Consider the following 26,788-nt stretch of genomic DNA (forward strand, 5'->3'; position numbering starts at 1 on the left):
TTTATTTTTTCATTCTTTGGGATTGCTTGGTTGGCGATGCTGACTAGTTTGAATTGGGATTGTCAACCCTATACATGAAAGCAACTAATTATAGGGGAAAAGGCACCATTACATCTACAAAGTAAATGCCCAACCCAAAAATATGAAACAAATGATAGGTAAATACATTTTGACTACTCACCATAAAAAATAGAGTTAGCTACAACTGCACAACTTACAAATCAAACATACAAAGAGTATTTTAAAATCTATTGGAAATCAAACCTACATAGAATATATAAAATCTATTGTAAAGTAAAACAACTATTATATACATAGTGAAAGAAAAATGTAGAACAAAATATTAAAAAAGCATTCATAATCTATAATAATGAAGAAATTAATTGCAGATATCTAGAGATTTATTACAAAAGGTTGCTACTTGAATACAAGTTGAAAGCAAGAGATAAATCTAAATAGACCAACATCATGCTTAAAATTAGCAATAGAATGAATGAATGACAATCAATAGAATCGTGGGAAGAGTGGGGCAATCACGTTTTCCATCCAATATCCGCTTTATAAGGAAACTAAATTTTTTATCGTGAGCACCTCCAAAAAAGTGTGTACAAGACCCAAAGCTCTTATCTAGTCAAAAGACATAAAATTACAGGCACGTGTGGACATAAAATATTTAGTATTCAGGCACGTGTGGGCCCGTATCGAGTACCTAAAAGTTAATGGTGGCCTTCGTTGGTTGGTAGCTCGCAGGCTTCGTGCCTCGCTGGGCTGCCTCACAGGTCTGAACTCTCCATCAAAAAAAAAAAAGACATAAAATTACATAGAAAAGCAAGAAAATTAAAAATTACATATGTAAACATTAGTATAATAAAATAAATAATATATATTAAATTTTATTCTTTATAATTAGTTATATAAAAATCAAATAATAGATAATTAAACAATTTTGATTAAAATAATATATACCTAAAATACTAAAAAGATGATAGACTATAAATAGTATAATAATAATAATAATAACATTCATTCTAAATAAAAAGATCCCCTACAAATAAAAACCCAACGGTAATGTTTGGAAACACAAAACTAAGAAAAACTCTTTTATTCAAAATATTGAATAAAAACTATTAAAAGAGGCTAGAAATTTCATCCTAAATCGAGACAGCCATTGTGTCAATTTCATTTGACCGTCTGACTCAAAGGAAGCCAGGTCGGAATGAACTTAAGGCCCCGTTTGGTGAGCGGAATAGGAATACGTATTCCAAAAATGACGAATTCTTTGTTTGGATGCACCAAAACGGGATTGAAATACGAAGCAAAAATAGAATACGTACTCCATTTTTAGCCCAAAAATAGGGTTTTGCAATTCCACCAAAATAGGTGGTATTGGAATACGTATTCCTATTCCATTTTTATTTATTTTAGAAAACATACATTTTCGGGTCCGCGAATTCCCATCAAATATTGGCTGAACCAAACGGAGAACAGAAATACGTTCTATTCCGGAATACGTATTCCAGAATACCGCTCACCAAACGGGGCCTTAAGGCCTCTTCTTTGGAAGTCCATTTTGAATCCATGAATAATTTGGAATTCTTCTCTGCTCTTTACCACACAAACGTAATTTGGAATTTCTCGTCTGCTCTTAGGCCGCCTCAATTGCCCGAGAGGTTTTAAAAATGGCGGCATTTAACGCCTCTGTCATCCTCAATCGAAAACCCCAATTTGCGAGCAAAGACGCTCAGTTTCTGCAACATATCAACAGCAGCAACTCCATCATTAAAGCACGGCCTCTTTCATCTTCCGTTACCTGCTCATTAGCTAACGCCCGTCCTCACACTTCATTAAATAGGCGCCCTCAAAACGTAGACGGAGAATTCTATGTCAGTAAGTCTTCTCACTCACAAATTCTTAATTTCACAATAATTAGAGCGGCAATTCCCTCCTCACCTGTAGTGAACTGCTCATTAATTTTTTTCAGATCACGAATGCATTGACTGCGACGTATGCAGGTGGATGGCTCCGGTAAGCTCATTTTCATCTTTTGTCATACATTTTTTAGAAAAGAAAAAGGAAAATAAGATGTTTAACATTATTTAGGTTTTAAATGAATGAGAAAACGTAGCTGAGTAAGTCTAATTTAATATTCAAGCAATTGGATTTTAAGCATCACTAACATTTGTAGGTGCTTTATTAAGTATTTAATAGTCAAATTATTCCATCAATGACCCATTTAGTCATTTATTTGCTTCTATGACTTATCACCCATGCGTTTGAATAGGCTACTTCAGTTGTGCTGGTTTACAACATGGATCAGTTATTCAAGGATGATAGGATTAGTCAGACTGCTAATTCTCCTAGTTAAACATTATAGTTAAAAATCCCACATCAAAAAAAAATATAAAGATAAATTGAGAATGTTCCCGAGATCTCATAAATTATTTAGTCTCATCAATATCATTAAAATAAACCATTCATATATTCGTAGCTGGACATGTAACAAGTTCAAACTTAGAGGAGATTGATAGCTGTAGAGTTTTCTATGAAATTAAGCTTGTTTACCTCGCTAACCATTTACAAATTGTGTTAATGTATTAATCATTAGGGTTAAAGAGTTCGGCTATATATTTCAGTTCTTTTTGGTTATTTTATAGCAGTCTATATGGCTGCCTTATTTATGTAGTGAATCTCGATGAATAAGATACAATAAACTTTGTTTTTTTTGGTTATCTTATAGCAGTCTATACGGCTGCCTTATTTTTGTAGTGAATCTCGATGAATAAGATACATTAAACTTTTGATTATATTTTGATTATTTTCTATTATATCAGATTTTCGGACCTTACAGTAATATTAGAGCAGGCTGTTGGTGAGTGTGTGGAAATCAAGGGTGCAACATTTGTAGGCATGATTTAGACCCATTACCTGTGTGTGCTTGCAATTTGGTGATGTTCATTTCTCTATATTTCCTGTGTGTTGCTACTGTATTTTCTATTATTTGAAATGATAGCAAGACATGACTTTACACATGCTACATGTATTTGCTTCAACGGTTTCGGTTTTCCTTTGATGTTGGAGTTGAAATCTGTAACCAATTCGAAGATCAGTTATGAAAGAAGTTATAATGACTCTTCTTGACCGATATTAGGTTGAGTCCCCATTTGGGAAACAATGGTGTCGGACTCCTTTGTAACTGTCCAAGTTTTTGATTCTGGTGTTTATAAAAGAATGCCATTGTTTTCATTGATGCTTTATCAGTTCTGGAATTCCGTTTGAGAGACCCCAATTTCTTGCATAATACCAATATTTAACAGAGATTGTGATGTTGTTTCAGTCTGGTTAGCTTGTTTTACGATTTGAGTTGCTTAGAGCATCGGGTGCATGTGTGCAGACTATGATAAATTTCCAATTTCAAGAATTAGTTTCATTACAAATTTATTCTATTTGTAATAGTGAGGAATATTGTTATTAGGATATGCTTACAGATTGGAAAATGGGTATATTTGAAGCGCTGTGAATTTATTGAATGGAATTTAATTGGCTAACCAGCTGTATTGTGGAAACATTGGAGAAAAACAAAAATATTGATTTTATTAAACCCCTCTAATAAATTTTGATGCTGTTCTTAAGATATTCAGTCATCAGTTTTACAATATTACAAGGTAGAAAAGGCAGTGGCAGCAGGGATTCAAAAGTATCAATAAAGAAAAAGGTATTTTGAAAATGAATCATGCAGGATAGTCAGTCATTTGTTTATGACAATTAAACTGGAATGATTAAGGCTGGATTAGGAGAAGATCATGTTCCAAGGACAATGTTCCCAAATATTTTTGGTAGACCCCATAATTTGTGGTCAACATATTCCTAATTCAATAGACAGTTCTCTAAATTATGTATCTTTAGTAGAAATTCAAATAGAAACTCCCAATAAGGCTATTGCTGATGACAATAGTCATGGTGATGGCATTGTTTTGATGAAAATGATTTTGCTAATGTTGGAGATAAAATTTGTGATCATTATGATGATATTGGTCCATAGTAATGCATTCCACCTATTTGAGGTTATGAAGATAAATATGTAGCCTCTTATCCAATAGCTTCATCAAGTGAAATCATGTTGTTAATATTATTCCCTCTCATTTGCCAAGGGAAGAAACATTGTGAATATTTCAGATTCAAGCTCAAGTGGGCTGCAATAATAACAATTCAATGTATACCGCTCAAATTTTAGTGCGTGGCAAATACAACAATTCAATGTAGACCATTTTCAAACAAATGGGCAAAACAAGTCCACTGCACCTAATGTGTGCTTTTATCAAATTGTAATATGTACAGAACAAGTTCGCAACACCCAATGTGTGTAATTTTATTGCACCTAATGTGTGCTATTATCAAATTGTGACACGTGAACAAGACAAGTTCATTGCACCCAATCTATGCTATTTTTCAGTGATTATGTACCTGAACTGTGCTAATTCAAAATGGACAAAATAAGTCCCAAACTGAAACCTATCAAAGCAATAGGCTCTTCAAAAAAAATTAGGCTTTTCAAAAAAAATTAAGGCCCACCAATGGGCGACATGCTTAAGTAGAAAAGTTTGAACCCTGTAAGTTCAAACAGTTTTTAAATCCTGTCGTAGTAACAAGATTTCAAAAGATGATTAAGGAATTCAAAATACTCTCCAATTTCAAGATAACCCTTTCCAACTAAGGGGGGATGTTTATTTTTTCATTAGTAACGTTTCGCTTTTGACTGGAGCTATGAATCAGTGAGGCCACAAATCTGGGGGACCTCATCCCCGAATACAACAAACAAGACCTGCGAGCACAAAAGCCCAATAGGGACGCCAAGCCCGAGGGGCACAACAAGCTCACGCGACGTGGGTCCGATACAGGGTCCATGAGCACTCCTAGCCCAGCAATGATCTTGAGAGTTGACTATCGATCTCCATCAGCAAGTGGCATCACCACCATGATCTTCATCATGAATATGCCATATACGCGCACCTATCCACCACCACGCACAACAACTAAGGTGGGCCCAACCAACATTAACATTGTTTTGGGCCAAGCAGAGATTTGAACCTTGGTTGCACCAATAATAGTGCAACCAAGTCACCACTACACCACAAGGTGATCCCCTATTAAGGGGGGGACGTTAATGTATTAATCATTAGGGTTAAAGAGTAAGGTTATATATTTCAGTTTTTGATAGTTATTTTATAGCAGTTGAACTGCTATATGGCCGCCTTATTTATGTAATGAATCTCGATGAATAAGATACAAGAAAGTTTTGATTATCTTCTATTATATCAGATTTTCAGGCCAAACAAATTGCTCCTATTAGTTCAATATTCCAAGTGATTTTGCCCTGAAAATGTATTTAAAAGATGTCGTCCTAAAATTCATTGAATGTAATGCTTTTCCAAATAAAGATAGAGCACAAAATTTGATAATACTTCTGGTAAATTGTAAATTGAAGGGCTAAAACTATTATAAATGAAAGTTGTAGTGACTGACATTTTTAAACGGCTATTTTTTTCATCATCTTTAGAGAGTACTTGCCAACTGGAGATGAAATTTAGGGGACATGCATCTTGGAAATATAGCCAATATAAGGAGAGTGGGTAGATGTGTGTGTCTTTCGGAATCAACCGTTTAATATTTTGAAGCCCCTGACATTTGGGATCTTTGTGCAGGATCCATCATCAATGGGTTAAACTTAACCCCGGTGGTGTCTTGCTTTAAACTTTATCCCTATGATGGTTACTGGTGTAATAACTCTCCACAGAACTGCTCCAAATTTTTGTTCTCTTTCCAATGTTTGAGATTATATTTGCATCATAATCTTGAGTTCATTTGCCGATTTATGCAATGGTATTCAAGCTTATAATCAAGTGCAAGGAACAAGATTTGAAAAGAGACTAATTCTGAAACTAAAATCTGATTATGGTAATTGCTGTATAACATTAATCATTCAGAAATACACAGGGAATTATATTTATTTCTTCTGACCTAAGTACATGCTTAAAGCTGGTGATGTATTTGGTTTAGGAGCAGCAGTACAATCACCTTGAAGCATAGCCAGTAGGGTAGGTAATCAGCAGTAGCACTTTAATAATCTACAACTCATTTATAAATTAATATACTTCAGCCTAATCCAGGATTGAACAGCAGTAAAATGTTTAAACAGGAATAACGTGATACTTTTATCTTATTCATCCCAGAACTAGTTATGCCACAATTAGCAGACCCTTTCACCTCTGTAGCAGCTGGGGGAAGAGTGGACAATCATCGGTTCCTGAACTATAACTCTCCAACCTTCAGTTGATGTCGGCATTCAATGACAATCTGGTCTGTGATGCCTCCAAGCCAATTCCAACTCCCCATACTGATCAGATTTAGGTAACAACCACCTTCATAACCTAACAGTCACCTTTCAGATTGAAACAATGCACAGAAAACTCTGTCATAGTAAACTGGAGATATATGATATAAGAGCAGATGTTACAACAGCCACAAGATCCTTCCTTTGTCTCTCTAAACTGAATAGCTCCCAAGGGCAATGAAGAACTCCAAGACTTCTGAGATTAAATTACTCTAATATATGCAAACATGATTGCTTAGGTCTGTAACAGCAAAAGATAATGTTATAGTTCTGCTGTTCACTGCTGGTGGTAGAAGACAGCACTATCAATCTTCACCACTCCTAACAAACCTTTAACACCCTGCCCCAATTGACTGAGAATCTTCAAAGAAGCAGCTTTCCTTCTGTAAATGAAAAGTTGCTGTATCGTCACTGCTTGTGGCACTTTTCATGTCACTGTATCAAGTACAGAATTACTGTAACAGGCTACAGAATCACTGTGGTAAGGTACAAAATTACTGTAGCACTTCAAACAAGTCTTAAACTTGAACTTAAGAGGCTTCACAAATGTTGCCTATCAAATCCAAGGGAGACTTTCAGTTGAAATTACCAAGGGTGCAGTCCCATGAGGGGGGCTGCAGGATCTATTTTTGTGCAGTAGGTGGTCCTATGAAATCAAAAAAGAGTTTGCTATGGGATTAATTGGAGTCTTCTCCTCAAAAGTAGCAACCTCTACTTTTTAGGGTGCAGATTTAAGCGGGTGGAAAAGGTGGGGGGCTAGAAATTGCCCCACCAGCTTAGGCTTTTCTTGTGCCACCTGTCAATCATATACCAATTTCTAATTTTTATCAATAAATTTTTTAAACATATTTATTTATTTAGTAAGTGAATTGAATATGTTAAAATTAAAAAATCATGAGACCACCTGCTTCCATAAATTATGGGGCTTAAACTTTTTAAGAATAACTCCACTACAAAATTCATGGAACCTCCCACTTTAGAATAATCCTAAAAAATCTCTAGAGTAGCCGCTGAATTTTTTTAAGAAGCCCTCATCCATGGGACCGCACCCTAATAGTCTGACATTAGAGCGCAATGGTGTATCCTCGATGAATCCACACCAAAGATAGATTTGGGTTTCTCTGCAAACCACGGAGAAACCATTGATATCCATCCTCAAATTTCCGGAAAATGAAGCTATAAAGCTCCCAACTTCTTCCAAACAAAATAAATTAACTTAGTCTATCAAATGACCCCTCATATCTCATTTATAATCCTCTCATAAAGGCTTTTGGAAAGCGTTTCTGAATTCCCCTCTTGTAATTCTCATATTTACTTACAATTGGGAATGATGATAAAGTGACCCTATTTATAATTTATATTAATTAAAGTTACTTTATGAATTAATTGAATGTTCACTTTATATCTCCTAATATTGGCGCATAAACTCTTTAAAAGGGGGCATCACAACTACAGTGATTCTCAAATATACATTATGCAGTTGATATAGAAAATTAGATTACAATTCTATATGAAGAATAGTTCCCTTGAAATTTATGAGCCTCTAGAAATTTATGCTTTCTTTAAGAGATTTCCTTTCTACAATATATTGATTAATATATTCAAGAAAATGGGATGACATGATTTGTGATGTCCCTTAGGCACGAATTGGTCTGTTGGGTTTCTTGAAGTGTATATATATACTTCTTGCAAAGATTGTCTATATTGATACTCAGTTTTAAAATAAACTGTACGAGCTTGGCTTAATTGTCTTGGTTTAAATCTCTTGTATGAGCTCATGACTTGCAGATATCCTTGTAGTGGTGTTTGATATATCCTTAATTCTCTGAACATTGTAATAGTAAATATGTTTCACCTTCTTCTTTGATCAATGTTTTATAATTTCGTGTTTACATTTGTGACCATTTGAAATAATCATGCTTGGTGTAGGAAATTTTTCAAAGGAGCGATGGGCAGTCAGCGGTATTCAAACAACCAACCTCGGTTACAGAAAGAACAGCGGCTCTGCAGGTTTGTTAAGGTTCAAATAGATTCTTAGTATAGTATGATGAGATGAGATGAGATAAGTTTAATGTACTTCAGGTCAAAATGGTCTGTAGGACTGGTAAGATCTGTTAAAGTGTGTTTGCAAATTGCATTTTTAGAAGATTGTTTATATATATCTTCAGTTTTAGGATTTCTTACCTAGCTATATGCCATGAGTGCATGCCTTTAAAAGGGCGTTTTTGATGTTCTATTTCAAGTTACCCACCTTAAAGATTTTATGATCCATGAACATCTATAACTGTGGAATGAAATAGTTTTTAATAATTGGAAAGTCTTTTAGCCTTGTAATATGGGGAATTTTCACAGAATACAAGAATATGCATAGAAAAAAAGATGCATAAAAGAGGGGATTTGATGCAGGAGCACCAAGGAGAATCGGCAATCAGCATCATCAAAAAAAGCAAAAAATAAATCTAGCTTGTTTTCTTTAATTTTGTGTCTGCTCTTAAGGCTATTTAACAAGTTTATCATTGTCACATACGACAGAAAGATGATCCATTCTCTCCATTCCAATGAAAAAGTGTTGAATGTGATGACGTGAGTGAAGTCATCTCTTTTGCTTTCGAATGAATCTGGAAGACTGCTTTCTGTTGCATTTGGAGGCCTTGTAGACCTTCAAAAACTGGATTTGTATAACAACTAGCTCATTGGACCAATCCAAAGCTTTGGTGGTTTATCTAAACTTAAAGCATTAAATCTCAGCTTCAACAGACCAAATGCAGAGATACCAGACCTAAGAACATAAATGAGCCTTCAGGATCTGGACATAAAGAATAACATTTTTCATAAGACAGTCCCAGAGAGCCTAGGAAGTGTGACAAATCTCCATGTATTAAACATGGAAAACAATCAAATTTCTGGAATCTTGCTGAGCTCTTGAATAAGTTGAAAGCTTGAGAACATCAGGGAATCTATGCCTTAAATTCCTAGCAAGCTTTCCTGAACCAACTCCAATTCAAACTCCAGAAGTTACAGAACCCCAGATTCCTAAGAACAGAAACCACATCAGGGCTATAATTGCAGGCGCTGTTGAGTAGGATGCCTTCTCATAGTTGGCACAGCTCTATTTGTTTTCTATATTAGAAGACAAAATCCAGATGATGGCAGCTCCATATCAAGAGCCAATACTAGACATTGGAAGCCATCAAATTATAAATTTATAATTGATCAAGTTTTGCCACATGTTAATACTGCAACTACCCTGGTAAATATGTATGCAAAATGCAGGAGTATAGATAAGGCCTGTGAACAGTTTGATGCAACTCCAAGAAATATGGTTTCTTATGCACTCAAAAAAATGCAAATGACATGTGTTTATTATGGAATAGCCTTGAACTGTTATGTGGGGAGTTAAACATGGGTAACCCCAAGGAAGACAAGGGAGTTGAGGAGGTTGGGGGGCAGGGGGTTGTGCGTGTTTGGGGAGAACTGGAAGAGATTGTGAGGAGGGAAGGAGGAACATAGGTGAAGGGAGAGGAGCAGGTGTTGAAAAATGGTGGTGGATTGGTGTTAGAAAAAAAACAAAAAAAAACAAAAGCAGAGAGAAAAAACTGGAGGAAAGGGAAAACCCTCCCAAACCCAAACCCACTAAGGGTTCCGAGCAGCTGTGAAGAATTGCTAAACCGAAGGGTAATCAATAGGGCCAGTGGGAGCCTTGGGCTGCCTCAAAGTGGTCCTGGGAGAGGATGGCTGCAGCTGAACACAGTCTTGGGCCTCATGGATCTAGAAGAAGAGTAAGTGCTAAGAAGTCGCTTGGTACCGTGCACTGACTGAATCCCCATGAAGAAGGCAGTAATAAGCTAACAAGGAGGAGGTGGCGTACGTAGATGGAGCTGTCCCGAAGCCTAAGGACTTCTTGTAAATATAGGGCTTTGTATATCTGATGAAAGTGGAGAGTGACCGGGTCTCCCCGAAGAGACTGTAGAACCTCCCTCTGATCTCATAGTATAGAGGATAGTGAAAGATGAAGTGCTCAATAGACTCAACCTCCCCAATACTACAAAGCTGGCAAATTTTGTGCTCTCTGTCCATAAGGTGACCGGTCTCGCAACAGAGCCTATGTGAACCCACCCTAAAGTAGCCAAGGGGGATTTTGATGTAACATCCCGATTTTCCAGGTCTTATTTAACAACTATCATCTCCAAGAAATACAGTTATTATTTCAAATTCATAAAAAGACAGTTATATTAGTCATGTTTATGTGATAGAGATTTACTGTTAAAAGCAGTTAAACAAAATTTCTTAACTAAGAACTTAAAACACCACCAAGGAATTTAATATAGAAAAATAATATCCATGTACCTTGGAAATTGAATCAATAAATCAATGTAGGGATGCTTCTGCAACCACCCAAGTTAGTCCACATATGCCACCATAACAATATCAAACAACAACTACCATCCAATATCGCTATATCGAAATTAAATGACGATTACCATTAAATACCACTATATAAAATTAGGGCATAACATACCATTGTATCTATTAGGACATCGATTACCATTGGATCATTTAGGGCTTCTGATACCACTCTATCAATTAGGGCTTTCGATACCACTGATTCAATTAGGGCTTCCGATACCACTGATTCAATTAGGGCTTTCGATACTACTGTATCATTTAGGGTTCCAATTAACACTCAATCAATTTCAAATTCCTTTCCTTCCGATTACTTAACTGTGACAGTAACTCAAGATTAGAAAATATACTTATATTCAATATTCATATAAATGAAAAACATTCCATAAATCTATCTCTTGTATCTAGGTGTAACGATGAAATAACTCAATTAATCTTACCTTCTTGCATATTAATCATAAAAGTGATAATACCTGTCTCCGACAACCAATTGAATGTATGACTTATCTTTGTCCGATGCATGTCCGGTAACTCATGGAGAGGTGAAACATTGTCAGGGGCTTAACCACCCAACCTTGGACCAAATCTTATCCCTACATGATCTCTAACGAGAAAGGCCCTCCCTATCCGGAATAGCCAGGGGTCATCTTGTCATCAGCTGAGCATCCTGGTATCTAGACACCTCTCTCAACTTGACAGTAGAAAATTACATTTAACGAAATCATGCATGAGCTATTAATTAATATTCAAATTTGATTTCATTGTTGATTCTTGCAGGTTTAATTTCACCTCTTCACCCTTTTGTGGCTTCTATGTCCAGGTGAATCCTAGGTGTCTGAAAGATTATAATCACCTTGTTATTACGTACATCTCTTCACCAATTTTATGGCATCATGCCAGTGAACTCCTCAGTATTATGGAAAATTATGATAAAACTACTCTTTTATCTTTTTTAAGGAATTGTGACAAAAATAAAACTTGTTCCTGAGATCGGCAACATTCATACACGTTCTTGATGCCATTTGAAACTCTTTTTATCTGATACTAATTAATTGAAAAAAAAGAGGTTAAGAAGAAGTTTTGAATCTTCAAGGTTCAACAATTTGGGATGTATCACTTCATTTAAGACTTCTTTTGTATTTGATTCATTACTTCCGTTAACAATCAATTCTTTTCCGTCACTCACAGGTTTAATAATTCTTTAAAAAAAAGAAATTAAAGTTGCAAAACCCAAGGAGCATTCACAGGAACGTATTACAACAAATTTCAGATACATACAGGGAAAAAAAAGTTTACTGGGCTAGATTGAAGTCTAATGTAAATCCCAAGTGGCATGTTGTAAGACAATATATACACTAAAATGTAAGATACTTTCAAGAACAATACAAGTTTATAATTGAAAACGTGGGTCCATAACTTCGGAGAACATGTATCAAGTTTGCAAGACAAACAACGTAAGATTCATTCAAGTAACAACCTAAACTCAATAAGATACATCAAGCACATCCTATTCTTAAATCGTCAATTCGTGGTCCAAGCTGGCTAGTTAAAGCTAAAACCATTTTAAGGTCATAGTCATGTCAAATCCAATCTGAGGACTTTCAAACGTAAAATATCTGTTCATTTATAAATCCATAGATCTTTATCTCATTCTAAGCTTCTCATTAAACATTACCTGTTGATCACCCTCAATCTGCAGTATGAGGTAAGACATTCTCTAGAAGACACTTTAAAAGTCTAATGTTGTATATACTACACGAGAAGTGAAGGACATGTACACAAATCAAATGCTAGACAAGAACAACTGATCCATGCAACATCCACCTACAGATATATAATCTAGCATTCGTCTCCACAGTAGGAGCCATGGACGATATTTAATGAAAGAAAGCCAAGCCAAGAGTAAAAGTAATTCCAACTAGAAAACTATATAAATGCATACTCCATTCAGTCTGAATTTAATTTGGCAACAGTATTTAGTTTTACATGGAAAGATGAATATAGCAGGACACTGACTGGCATAGCTCTATGAACAAAGGAATTAACGGATTTTAAACATGTTTCGGCGGAACTCAATATATCTTACGTGATTTATATAGATTGCTTCTTGCTTCCGTAGCCAGAAAAGATAGACTCCGCACTAATCCCGCAGATAGAAAAAGCCATGAAGGTGAAATGAAGACGGGGGAACAAGTTAATGAAGCTGGTAATAATCTCAGGGTCTCCTCCCTTTGTTCAAACGTATAAGTAGATAAAAGAAGAGCCACCAAATGCCGAGAGGAATAGGTTATAGCAAATACAATTCTATTAAAATGGTTGCTTGGCTCTTCGGCTACCTACAGTTTTCAAGAAGACTCTTTGAATACATCATAAACTTGAATTGAAAAAGGAGAGAAATAAAGAGGGAAAAGAAAATAAAAGGTTGGAAGAGAAGTTGGAAAGATTAAGACAACTTGAATTGCCAAATATAAAATCAATTAATCATGCCAAGTGTTAATCGATTAAAAGCAAAAATATTAAAAGGAAAGAATAGAATTGGAAATTTATAATTTGAACATTATTATTATCTTATATGTACATGTAACATCACTTTGTTAATTATTAAATTATAATGGTGCCAAATCATTTTATATTATATGCATGTTTATAAACATTTATTAAAATAATATGATGAAAGATAAATTAAAATCCTTTGAGATATGTTTTATATTTTAACTCAATTATTTTAATTAAATTAATTATTTAAATAACTCATGCGGTTTCACAGATGTATCCTGTTTCAAGTCGCTAGATCCTCTACCTATCTGCCCAGTGATGGTGATGCTCCTACCTAATTCTTTTCTGACAATGCTTCCACCCCCTTTGACATGTTTCCTGCAAGGAATTTCCCCACAGTTAAATTATATTATCATAATAAATTATTTAATCATAATTAATCATAATGGTTAACCATCTTCTCAATTCCATGAATTCGTGATTAATGATCAACTAGCATGTTATCTTCACTTGAAATCATAACGACTAACTATCTTACCATTTTGTCAAATTATAAGAAATTAAACTGCCAATTGACTTCATGTGAACCTCAACGGCTATATTTCAAATTAGGTCAAAAATTGGGATGTAACACTTAAGGGAATGAGGGTAGTGGAGGGGTAGGTAAGCAGGACAGACAATGAGTCCATCCTTAAGCTCCAAGAAGAGCTCCGCGCAAATGCCATCTTAGGGTGAAGGCCCTTGTAGAGGTTAACCCAAATAGTGTGAATGAACTGCTTGTAAATGTCATCTCTAAGAGACCAATGAGAGACCATTGAAAGGTTTGATTGTAATTAGATGTTCTCAGATTTTTTTAGAATAACATTATTTTAATTTGTTGCAACTTATATGTTGAATACAATGAGTCTTTGTTATTGTTTTAGTGTTTTGGAATTTTGAATTTGTAGGCTAGAATTATGTGTCAGGATTTTGTTTGGGACCTTTTCACTCATTTGGAAGTGTTTTCAAAGGCAGAGCACCCGAGCATGCAGTATAAGCTACTACAGAACTAAAATAATCTAGCAGAACTAGAAATGGGAAAACATAATTATTTTGCATAAATTTGAAAACCAAATACAACAGAACACTAGACCAGAAACATAGAAGCCTATAGATGAAGAAACCTGCAGAAGTATGCTGTTGATAGCCTAAGAGCGTGAATTAACATTCAAATATTCTTCACCCCACCACATCCAGCTCATATTGGTCTCACCTTCCTGCCCTTCTCACATCAAAACATCTGTTGGAATTGATGCTTATGAAGCATCTGAATTCATAATACAAATCATTCTAGTCCATCCACTTACTAAAACCCTGCTGCCATTGAGATTCATGTCTTCCACTGCCATGGCACCCTCTGCATGGTGAGGGCTCAGCTAGCTAAACATCAAGAGATATTTTTTATACTATCAAGCTCAGCTAATAAGTTTGTTCTACACTTTTTCCATTATCAAATATATCCCAAGTTGCTAAGATGTCATGGATTTTAGGCTAGCCTTTGGTCCAAACCTTCATTATGCAAAAGTTTCATGGTAGGAATGGAAGTAGAGAAATATCAAGGGTTTTGAGCATTTGAAAGAGAAGGGTTAGGTAAAAATTGCAGATGAAAGAAGCGACAGTTTTTAATCTTAGAAAATAGAGTTTATCATCCACATCAACCTCAATTCAACAGAATATATAAAAAGAAAAAAAAAATCTGCACATATTTCTCTAATCTCCTTCAAACTTCTTTCTAAATATTCATTGTTGTTGTCCTGCATTTTGTTAACACAAAATGTAAGTAATAGTACAAAACTTTTCCAACTTAGTTTCGCATTTCTCTGAGTTTAGCTCATTATTTAATTGCTTAGTATTGACCAATCGATCGACCCCAATTGTTATAATGAATCCTTTACTGAAGGCTTTCGTCAAGTCTTTTTAGTTTCTCCATTTGTTGAGCCTATGCTTGATTTTTGAAGCCTTCAACATCCTTTTTCTCATTTTTGAGTGTGTGTTTGTTGGTTTTTGTCCTTTGTTTTTTGCTCAAGTTATTGCTTTCAGTTTTCCCTTTGATTCGATCTATCTTAGGGCTTAATTGGAGTTGGCAATCAAAAGATATGACCATTTTAGTGCCCGAAAAGTGGACCTTTTAGGTGCAACTGCAAAAATAAAGAAATACCATGTTATATTTTGAAGTTGACATTCACTTTTTGAAAAATATCATAAATTCAATTAATTTTATGTTTTTAAGTTACTTTATCATTTCAATTTTTCACTTAAAGTAACTAGAGTGCGCTTTATGTTATATTTTTAAGTGGAGTTGCTTTTTAATTTTTCACTTAAGTGACTATATTAACTATATAGTATAATTTGATTTTTGAGTAACTATAGTGCACTTTATGATATATTTTTAAGTTTAGTTGTTTTTTAATTTTTCACTTAAGTGACTATATTAATTATATAGTTTAATTCAATTTTTGAGTTTTAAATCAAAACATCTTAAAAAGTATTACTTTTAAAATGATATTTGCACATACAATATTAACCATATAGTGTAAATATTATTTATGACCCATTTAAGTAATATTTCTTCAAAAAATAAATTGATATGTGTTTAATTCATCACTTAAGTTGTGCATAACATGTCAAAAGCACATTTTCATCAAAATATGCAATTGCACCCAAAGGTGTAATTTCGAATGAAAATGTCATTTGAAAACACATAAAACATATCATTACATGTGTTTTAAAATATACAATGACTCCCAAAAGGTGAGACATACATATTTGAGTGTTTTCAAAACATGCAGTGACCCTCAAAAGGTGTGATTTTGCACTCAAGGTGATTTTTAAGAGCAAAATCTAAAACATGCACTTGCATCTAAAAGGTGTGATTTTGCTTATAAACTCCATTACATGTAAAATTAAAACATGCAATTACACCCAAAAGGTGCGATTTTGTTATGGAGTCACTTTTGATGATTTTAAAACATGTAATTGCATCTAAAAGGTGCAATTTGCATTTAAAACATGCATATATCTTCATGAATTCCGAAATTGAAGATTCAAGGGCAAAAAATTTGATGTTTTCCTCCTCCAAGAACACATTTGTCATAAAAAATGCTTAGATCTGCCCATATGATGGCTTGAAATCCATCACAAGGGGGGCGCTTTTGAGTTTTAATGCATATATGCATTTGGGGGTCATGATTTTTCATATCCAAGACAAAAATGACTCATTTTTGAATTTTTGAGCCACGTTTTTATAAAAAATGCCCTGATTTGGGGCAGTTTTGTTCACTTTTTGGCTCAAATAGAAGTCATTTTGAGGTTTCAGTACATCCATATGCTATTAAAGAACACATTTTTGCCTTGAGATGTCAAAAAAGCTTCATTTCATGCCTTTTATGAATCACGTTTTTGCTAAAAACGCCCAGAAAATTGAGTTTTTTTATCCACTTTTATGCATTTTGAAGTCACCTATTTGCATTTGGATACATGTATATGCATTTGGGGAAGATGTTTTTGCATTCCTAAATACAAATTGACTTAAATACATGCATTTTTTGGCCATGTTTTTGCAAAAATGGCCTAGATTTTTGCATGAAAATGGGACATTTTTGTTAAAGACACCCAAAAAATGGCATTTCCAGCCCATACATTTGGATCAATAGAGGTCACTTTTGAGTTTTAATGTATGCTATTGCTTTTGGAGACCACGTTTTTGACATTCTCATGTCAAATTTGACCCTTCATTGCTTATTAACATTTGTTGAATGCAACTATTGAAGATGTCAAATTATTGTTTGAGAATCTAGATTTGGAGGAGAATTGGTCTTCAAAGTTTATGATTCTTGCTATTTTGGCTCTCTGATCTCCAAGTAAATGGACATTTTCAAACTTGTTCATTAATTGGTGCTTATCTTGTTGTTTCCATGCATATTATGGCTTGTTATTGCACATTTGTCCAAATGTATGCCATGAAAAGTGCAAATGCTCTTTAAATAGGATGAAAACATTCATTTTTTAAGTGTTTGGAATTTCTCCAAATTCCAAATTGCACTTGAAAACAACTTGCTTCTTGACATGTTTGAGTCTAAAACCAAAGGCATGTGTTTATTTTGTGCTTGTTTTCGTTGTTTGATTGCTTGCTTTCTCGTTTTTCTTCTTTTGGAAGAAATTGCACGTTTCACTTCACTCCACCTTCCACCTTTTCGTGCAAGTGCATCGTTTCATTCCATATTCACCATTACATGCCAAAGCACATTGTATTCATTCCTTTCATTTGCAATGACACTTCAAGAACAATTACATGTAATTCCACTTTCCATGTCATGACACACTGCATCTCATTCTCCACATGCGATTACATGTAATCTCACCCTCCATCCACATTTACATGCAATCTCATCCTTTGTTCCCATTTACATTCATTTCCATCTTCCGAACCTAAATGCATGTTCGTTTTACATATAATCCACTTTACATGTAATGACATCCAGAGAACTCGTTTTTGACTAAAGGTCACACTTTTAAAGTCAAAAGTTATCATTTGCACACATTCATATGCATCCCAACTTGCATTCTTGGCCATACCCATGAAAGCCCATCATTGCCCACATGCAATCCATCTTTTCAAGTCCAACTTTGGTCCTTTCCATCCAAATACATATGCTTTCTGCTTCATTTCCAGCCGTCATATGTGTTCCATAAGTGTCTAATCCATACTTCAAATACCCACCTCTCATGGATTTGTCATTGTAACTGAAATCTTAAAGTTCTCAAGGATTCAATCTCATTGGAAGATGTTATCATCTTCATGTTGTGACACTCTTCAAAATATGTCAAAACTTCTTCAAAAAACAAAGGTAGGTCAAGAAGGCATGTTTTGATTCTCAAGAAGCGGTAATTCATTTGATCTTTATTTTCCCAATGGTTGTTCGAAGACCTGAGTTCGTGTGGGAATGCACCAAGCACTTTGTTTCAAAAAAATAAAATAAAAAGTTGTAGATGCTTGTCTAAAAGTTGTTCCAAGTTTACCTCCGGGCATCATTGAGAAGGTCTTCAAAGTGTTGGAAAATCTATAATGTGCAAGTCTGACAAAATAATTCACAACTTGGAATGAGGAAAAACTTGATCATGTCGAGTTTTCAAATCACAACTAAAAACTCATCATGGTGAATGCAGTGGCGTAGAATACAGGAATCCCCTATCCTGTGATCACCATCAAGTACAAGGCCTTCCCCAAAAATCCACAAGATTGATTCATATAGAATCAATAGCCTCAACTCTTTCTTCATCTTCTTCTTTCATGTTTGTAGTTGGAGAGGATGTATTACATGAAAATGTGTAATTACATGTAATATGATTTGCATGCGAATGACATATAATCCAATAATTTCTCTTGTTAGTTAGACTGGGTCAAAGTTGGTTGAGTTGCTCCCACTTTCTCCTTTGTTTTCTCGACTCCTTTGCCTATATAAAGGAGTGCCCTCTCATTGTAAAAATCATCTTTTGTTGTATGCAAGAAAGATCTACCACACTTGTGTAACCATAACTTTGATTGTGTACTACGACTTTGGGAGAAAAGTGAATAAAAATAAGTAATTGGATTCGAAGCTTTGACTGGAAGCAATTGTGATAGAGCAAATTAGAAGCTTTGACTGTAATTTGTGCCTATTGTCTTTGATTCATATTATTATTGTGTGTTCAATAATAGAGTGTAGTGAGTTAAAAAGCAATCGGAGCCAAAGCTTTGATTGGGAGCGGTTGTGGTAATACATAGATGAGATGTGGTAATACATAGATGAGAAGCTTTGATTGTAGCTTGTGTTACCATCTCAAATTCACAAAAAAATAGTTAGAATTTCCTTACTTTTGGAAGTCTTTGTGCCCCAGTGGTAGAGGTTTTTCTCATAGAATAGAGATCATCTACTTTTGGAAGTCTTTGCGCCCCAATGGTAGTGATTTTTTCTTATAAATTAGACAAACATGACTTAGAGCCAAACTGGTACGCTTTCAATCAGCCTTTGAGTTGGTGTTGGTTTATTTGTATCATTGTTTCCAACTCCTAGATATAAGTGTAGTTAGAGATTTCATCTTGCCCATTACTCGCTCTACGGGTAAGTGGATTATTTCTTGAAAGTTAAAAGGAAAGAATATTGATAACACATCTTACAAAATCTCTCAACTTCTTGCTTACCTTGAGTTGATTCAAGGAACGGTGAGAAAGGGGAGCCTTCTTTTTAATGTAGGAGAGACTTGGTCTCATACGCTGTGGCTGGTCTACCTATTTTGCAATTGGATTTTCACAAAACTATCAGTTGCAAAATATTCACCCAACAAAAATCAGCTTGCATATCTCATTGGCCAACCCATGCAAAGGCACAGTCATATGCTGACTAGGATGCACACAGTTTCTCAAATAGTCATATATTTCACTCGTTCAGCTAAAAAAAATCTAGGTGCAGTTAAACATTTGTTCTGAAGCATGGTTTCTTGAAGCTAGATGAATAATTCTTGTTGACAATTTGCTTAGCAAGGTTAAAAAATGAAGAGTTTGACCACACAGGAATTAATGCGCTTGGCCTTAATGGTAGCCAGTTTTTCCTCTGAAATGCACTTGAATCCTCCTTTTTCAAATTACGAAAAGGCACATGCAATCTGTAAGTTGACAAAAGAATTTCAAAATACACTTACTAGTTGCCATAAAAAACTAGGAGGAAGAAAAAAAAACAGCTGTCTTTGATTCAGAATCCAGGTCATACACATATTGGACGTGGAAAGGATGAGGAATTATACACTGAAGACCACTATTGACCTCCAAGTACTAGCAGAGTACTGTACTTTGGCATGTCATATCTCCACTATCAAGTAGAAATTATATCCTATCATCTCAATTAATACAAAAAGATCATTGATCTCCTCCAACACAACTAACCAAAATTCAGATAGAAATAGTAGAAGAAAATCAAAACACAAATGGTTAGGAAATTGATTTTGGAGAGGTGCCAAGCTTGGCTGCTCATCAACAGATGAGCTATATCACTTTTAAAAAGTGGAGACAACCATTCCAGCAAGAAGTATGCCCTTTTATCATTCTCGTTGATGATTTGTTATGAATTGCTTTCCATTTTTCAACTTCCAGGTCCTTGATCTTCATAATTTCCATTAGCTTAAGGTTCTCTTTGTCGCTAGTCGCACTAGGGATATACTTGGCAAGAGATTCTATTTCACTTTTGATTGTGCTCCCCGCACAAGCATCCTAAAATTTCCCTTAGAGGCACACTTCATCCTACCTTTTGGGGAACAAGAAGCTAGCCACCTACTTATCTTAGGTCTCTCACCTATTAGATGCCTTAAAGACTATCATTACCGATGGATAATCTTATAATCTAGATAGTTTTATGTAAATCAATTAGCCAATATTTAAAGAATGTAAGATTTGGCTATAGAGCTATCCTCGGATTTAGATACTTAGGAAGCACAATGAAATTAGAAGATTACAATTGAAGTATAATGTTATTCTATTCAAGGATGCAATATGCAAAAGAGATACAAGAGAGGTTCTAGATTGCTCAAATGAGGGCTACAAGTGGTATGTGTAAATACACCATGAAGAGATGTGAATGTGCAATGAGTTTATAACCCTAGGGCATAATCAAACAACTTTGTCTTGCTGTTATTGTTTAATGTAAATAATTTCTAATGCAAAGAGAGCATTTCTGAATCCTAACAGTAATCTGACCCATGGGCCAACAAATCTTTTCAACAGTGAATTAAGAGATTGCATCTGAAATTAATAAATTGAAGCTCTGATGGATCACTGAATAGATTAACTTGGAGAGATCTGTGTCTGAGTCCCTGGTGTTAGATAACACTGTCTGTCTGACAAGAACTCCAGAGATCTATTTACACACACAGCTTGATATTCCAGAAAATAACATCCATATCAGCTTAATTAATTCTAATGCATATTCTGAATTCATATCATACACCATTGCTTCAATTTATCACCTCAGGAAAAAGAACTAACAGATTACCATGTTGCAGGATAGTTATATAGATGAAAGAATGCCAAAAGGTGTTACAGCACTTAGATCTGGGTAAAAACTTACAGGACTGGTCAGCTTGTGTACCAAATTGTACAAACACAAAATAGAGTGAGGCTAGTTCCACTATTTCTTAACATGAGTAAATGTGTTTGTCCCAACTCTTATCATATGGTGTTTGGTGAGCTACCATGTATGATTATCTAGTATTGTGATGTACTTTCGCCCCGTGTTCACACTAGACAGGGAGGGGATGCTAGGTATTATTGCTTTTATGGGTTATAATAATAATGTGTGCTAAAATAAGTGAGCTATTGTTACAGCTCATGTAATTAATATTGCTTATATTATGAGTTGTTTAAATAACTCATATATTTAGGAGTTTGTTTATTTGTTAATCACAATTTGTTATAGGATGTTCAAGTCCTATATATATGTAAAGTATATTGAAGAAAAACGAGAGCCGATTAGACTAAGATTAGGATCAAACTTCAAAGAGAAGTTTGTTGAAATAAAACTTAAGGAAACTAACATGTTGACAAAGTTGTTACTGGCAATTAAAACTTCACAAATTGCAAAGTTATAAAACACAGCTGGGATCATCTTATTTTGAAATGGTTAAGAATCAAGATATAGGAGAGTATGATGATTAAGAAGCCAAAAGAAAATTGTTTTAATTAACATCCAGTTATTGACATCAAAACCCAACTAAAAACAATATTTTTCTACAACATTGTGAGAGTGATAGGCTATATTAGTTGATTAGGGCAAAGTATAGGCATCCATATATTCATGAAAAGCTTTACTACTTGGCAGCTTTCCTGTATTGCTATAATGCATTAACCGGGTTGTTGTTTAGTTGTAAAATTTAAGAGTTTTACCATATATCAAAATTAATTCCTTTTTTTAGCTTCTAATGAATTTATTCTAATTACCATGCTTTTGTCCTATTGCATTGTGATTCTAATATGAAGCCCTACTCGCCCAAGTTAACCTGCTTTTTATTATATCCATAATACATCTTCAGTGGCCTTCCCAGATGAAATCCCGTCGTAGTCCTTGACTCTTAGTACCTCTTACAACGGACTCAAATTCCTCTGGTGTGAGGTCGCGCCCCACCAATTTTACCCAGTACTCCTTGCATTCTTGTGGTAGTTTGTGGTTCGTGGTCACTACTTTGCAACCTCCTTGTCTAGGAATGCCAAGAACCCCACTGAAATCTTGGGCTTTGAAGGAGACCATTATCCAATGCTTCTTGTATACAAATGTGCTTGTTCGGCTGTGTCTGTTGTATGTTTCGATAATAGTTCTTAGAATCATCTCAAACAATTGAATGGAGAACACCGAGAGTTGTATTGTCCAATGTACTTGCGCATAGATCAAAATTTTCTTGATAAGGTTTGTGTCAGCCGTTTCTTGCCACCATTTGTAACACTCATTGTCATTCAACCCTTCAAATTGAACTATGAGATGTGACAGGTCAGCCTTTACCTTCTTCTTCTTGTTCCTCGATGCTGCCAGCCTTGCAACATAGACTGCTGAGGCCAACACTTGTGCATTCTTGTCCATCTCGGCACTATTTCCCTTCAACGGATCCTTCCACTGTCTTCTTTTCCGTGCAGACTACATACTAACTAATAGTTTCTTGTTTTGTCTTTATTGTAACAAAAAGTAGTTAGGTTTTTCTTTCTGAGGGCAATGCTTCTCCTAACAGCACTGGCTTCCATGGAATGCTTCCTTCTATTCCTTTTCAGCTTGTATGTCTCGTCCTCGGTTGAATGCTCTTCTTTGCAAAATGGTTTCCTTTTTCAAACTTCTCTGCTGCTGCTTGCTTTATAATGTCCGTCGGCCCTCCTTGCAAAATGTGTTTGCATCTCGTAGTTCTCCATGGGTGTTCTTTATACCTTCACCGTGGTTGTTCCTTTTCTCCATGATTCTCTGCAGAAGTCTTTTGTACTTCTCACCTTTATGTTTTCCTTCCTCTGTGGCGAGTGGACCTCTTTCCATCACGCTGTGTTTTTTCTCTTTTCTCTTTCTGGCTTGCTCTTTTCCTTCTTGGAGCTCACTATTTTCCCTCCATCTGCTCTGTGGGCGACCTTTTGTTTTGTAGCCGCGGTTGCTTGTCCACGAGCAGTGGGTGTAGAAGTTGATGAAAGCCAACTTCACAGTACTCCAAGATCACCTGCATGCAAATAGCTTGTTGAAGAGAAACCGAAGGAGCAAGAGCTTGAAGCAAATCAACAAAGCAAGAGAAAATATTTCACAATAGGAAAATGAAATTGCTATGTGAATGATATAAATTTACAATGAGAGAGACCGAATATAAAGGCCTCAAGAAAGCTTGTAGAACAAGCTGGAAAGTGCTAGAAGATAAGGTTGACAACTAAGCATACGTCCATAAAAGGTAGAATATCTTCGATCAAGGTGAGGAGATAAGTATGACTTAGATAGGAACAAACTCCCGTGTTGTCAACAACTCTTAGACTACAACTAATAAATAAATGCATTAACCTAAGTAAATTTAAGTAAAAAAATAAATAATTAATAAATAATTATTTACTCTAACACCCCCCGTTAAGTGCAACTTAGGGAAATGCCTTAAGCTCACAAAAACTAAGATGAAATGCAAAATGGGTCCCAGCAACAAGGCCATGTTAATCCCCATGTACAATGCAAAGAAATGCAAGCTCTGAAAACAAGGAAATAGGGAAAAACTCATGGGAAAAACCCTCCCCCAAAAAGAGGTAAGTACAAACATGCTGAAAAAATGAAGGAAGGCCTCAACAAGACCCCCCAAGGACAACTTCCACCGGAAATGTTTCAAGAGACTCTCAAAACCATAAGTACAACCAGCCCCCCCATGAGAGATAGAAAAGATGCCAAAGCCCCCCCTGAATAATGGAGCCCCTGGAGAAAGAATCGAACCAATGAAACTCCAATGCAGAGTAAACAAGGGAACTCCTGAATGAGAGGGAAAACTGGAAAACCTAGCTGATGCTCAAAGGAGAAAATACGAGGATCCTGAAAGGGAATCCACAAGGTAGGTGTGTTGATACTGTCATGAATGTCCATTGTAGAATCCGTAACAGGTGCACCTAGAGGCTCAATGAATGGAGTTGGAGGATGAGGCAAAGCAGAAGAAGAATCCTACTAAAGAGAAAAGACCTCAACTGGATGTGGTGTGGAAGTCAAAACAGGGATCTCAGGAACAATAGAAAGGTTCAAGTATCCTGACTGCACCACATGATGCTCCTGCAAAAGAGAAGAAGTGTGCTCCGACAATGGAGATGGTGGACCAAAGTGCGAGAAGGTGTAGAGACGGGTGGAAGGATCAACTGCCCCTGTAGCAATAAGATCTCTTGTTGCATGATCCCGAATGAAGATTGAATCTGCAGTGAACTCAATTGTCTTCCCTGATCCACTGTGTGTAATTTGAGCAATCGAGAGAAGGTTTGCAGACAGAGATATACCATCCTGAATGCTAATTGAACCTTTCTTGTATACTGGTAAGGCAGTGTTATTCCCCATGCGAATATGAAGTAGAGGACACCGTGAGAAGATGTCATATGGTGAGAGGCACCTGAATCTAGTATCCAAGGGACCTAGGAAGGGGATGCAAAAGAAGCCTGTAATGCATGACCCTTTCCAAGATCCGGTGTAGATGTCGAAGATGTGGAAGAAGATTGAAAGGCAGACCCTTGTGAGGTAGAAGAGGATGGAGAGGAAACAGTGCTCTTCTGAAGAAGAGCTTGCAAATCTGCAATTTGTTTTTCATAGCCATCAAATCTCTTCTAAAAACAATGTGCCTCATCATGAGATCCTTTTTGACAATAGGAACAGGTAGGAGTCTAAGTCTTCTTTTTCTCCTTCTTAGAAGAAGATGATGAACTCGTAGAAGGGGAATTTGATATCTGCTTTGGCTTTTGCTCCTGTGTATCCTTGGCAAGCAATGCCTACGACTGTGAACTTGAAAGTGAATCCATCTGAGTGATCTTGGATTGTTCACGAGTAAACCGATCACAAAATATCTCAAATGAAGGCCTCCTGTGTCTGTCACCCAAGGCATCCATAGTGGAGTAGAAAGTGGAATTTAAGATCTGATACCGTCCCCTCAACTTTGAGAGTATAAAAAAGATACACTTATCATCTGTCTTGGTTTTCCCACATCCCTGCAAAAGTGTATGCAGAGATTTGAACTTCATCAAGAAGTCCTCAATGGTGGGGAAGTCAGTAGGTGTCAAAGATGTCAACTCTACATCAAGCTGAAGTGCCTGGAACTCATTCATTGTGCCAAACAAAGACTAGAATTTCATCCAAATAGCCTGCGGAGTGGTCAAACCATCCAAGTGAATCAGAAGACTATTTGAGATGTTCAGTGCAATCAATCCCATGGCCTCATCCATTTTATTCCTTTGCTGAAGAACCTCAAAAGGGCGCATTAGAGCAGGTTGGTTCTCATCCAGACATGACCATAAGCCTCTTGACATGAGAAACTTTGTCATTTGTGCCTTCCAGGTGTGATAGTTGTGTGGCGTAAGCTAGGTCACAGAAGGATCCGACATTGAGAGAAGAAGATGGAAGTAGAAGGGTTTATTCTAAGGTAAATTACAGAAAAGAAAATGCTCTCCTCCCACAACGTATAAAGATATCCCTCAAATACCAAAGAATCAACTATAGAAAGCACAAAAACTGAGAAAAGAACCTAGATTCCGGATGCAGAGAGGGAGGAAATTGAAGCCTCTACTTCAACACCAAAAATAGGAGCTCAATATTACTCCAAGCTAATTCCAGATATGGAAAGTAGACAATAAATCATGCACTTTAAAAAAAAATAGCATTGAAATATGTGTCCATATGAGCCTAAATGAAGCCTTTGAAGGTGCAAAAAATGGGATTTTCGAGTTGCAGAAAAATTGAGGAACAAAGATGTCAAACTTCCTGCACCAATGTGTAGATCACGAAATTCTACCCCAAAACAAAAAAAATTGCTCGAAAAAACGAGTCTGTATGAGGGAGATATTGTTGTTTGAAAATCACTTCTGTAGTTATTTTTTTTGAATCACCGTCGTCGCACCTCCAAAAGATAAAGAAATTGGATTTGAGAAAATATGCAAATCAAATCCACAAGCCCTCGAATCACCTGCACGTAGAAAACCTATCATAGAGAAGAAAAAGACAAGAAGAGGCAAGGGTTTGGTCTAAAAATAAGAAAATTGTATTCTCAGATAAAATATAAATTGCTGCACAATATGATATGAATTTACAATAAGAGAGCGAATATAAAGGCTTCAAGGAAGCTTGTAGAACAACTTGGAAAGTGCTAGAAGATAAGGTTGACAACTAAGCATACGTCCACAAAAGGTGGAATATCCTTGATCAAGGTGAGGAGATAACTATGGCTTAGATAGGAACAAACTCCCCTGTTGTCAAC

The 26,788-nt window shown here is 35.8% G+C and overlaps 1 protein-coding gene across 1 annotated transcript in view; it reads left to right on the top strand.

Annotated features, from left to right (window-relative positions):
• Positions 1 to 1,572: 1,572 nt before the first annotated feature.
• The window catches only part of LOC149570103 (uncharacterized), a 123,823-nt gene continuing 98,607 nt past the window's right edge, over positions 1,573 to 26,788 (top strand). The window contains exons 1-3 of the mRNA XM_089822752.1: positions 1,573 to 1,887; positions 1,982 to 2,025; positions 8,318 to 8,398. Of these exons, the coding sequence (XP_089678878.1) occupies positions 1,680 to 1,887; positions 1,982 to 2,025; positions 8,318 to 8,398 (333 nt within the window). The 5' untranslated portion in view covers positions 1,573 to 1,679. The remainder of the gene's footprint in view (positions 1,888 to 1,981; positions 2,026 to 8,317; positions 8,399 to 26,788) is intronic.

Source organism: Cupressus sempervirens, chromosome 3 (genome assembly GCF_028749045.1).
Source record: "Cupressus sempervirens isolate cs-2001-9-10 chromosome 3, ASM2874904v1, whole genome shotgun sequence".
NCBI lineage: Eukaryota > Viridiplantae > Streptophyta > Pinopsida > Cupressales > Cupressaceae > Cupressus > Cupressus sempervirens.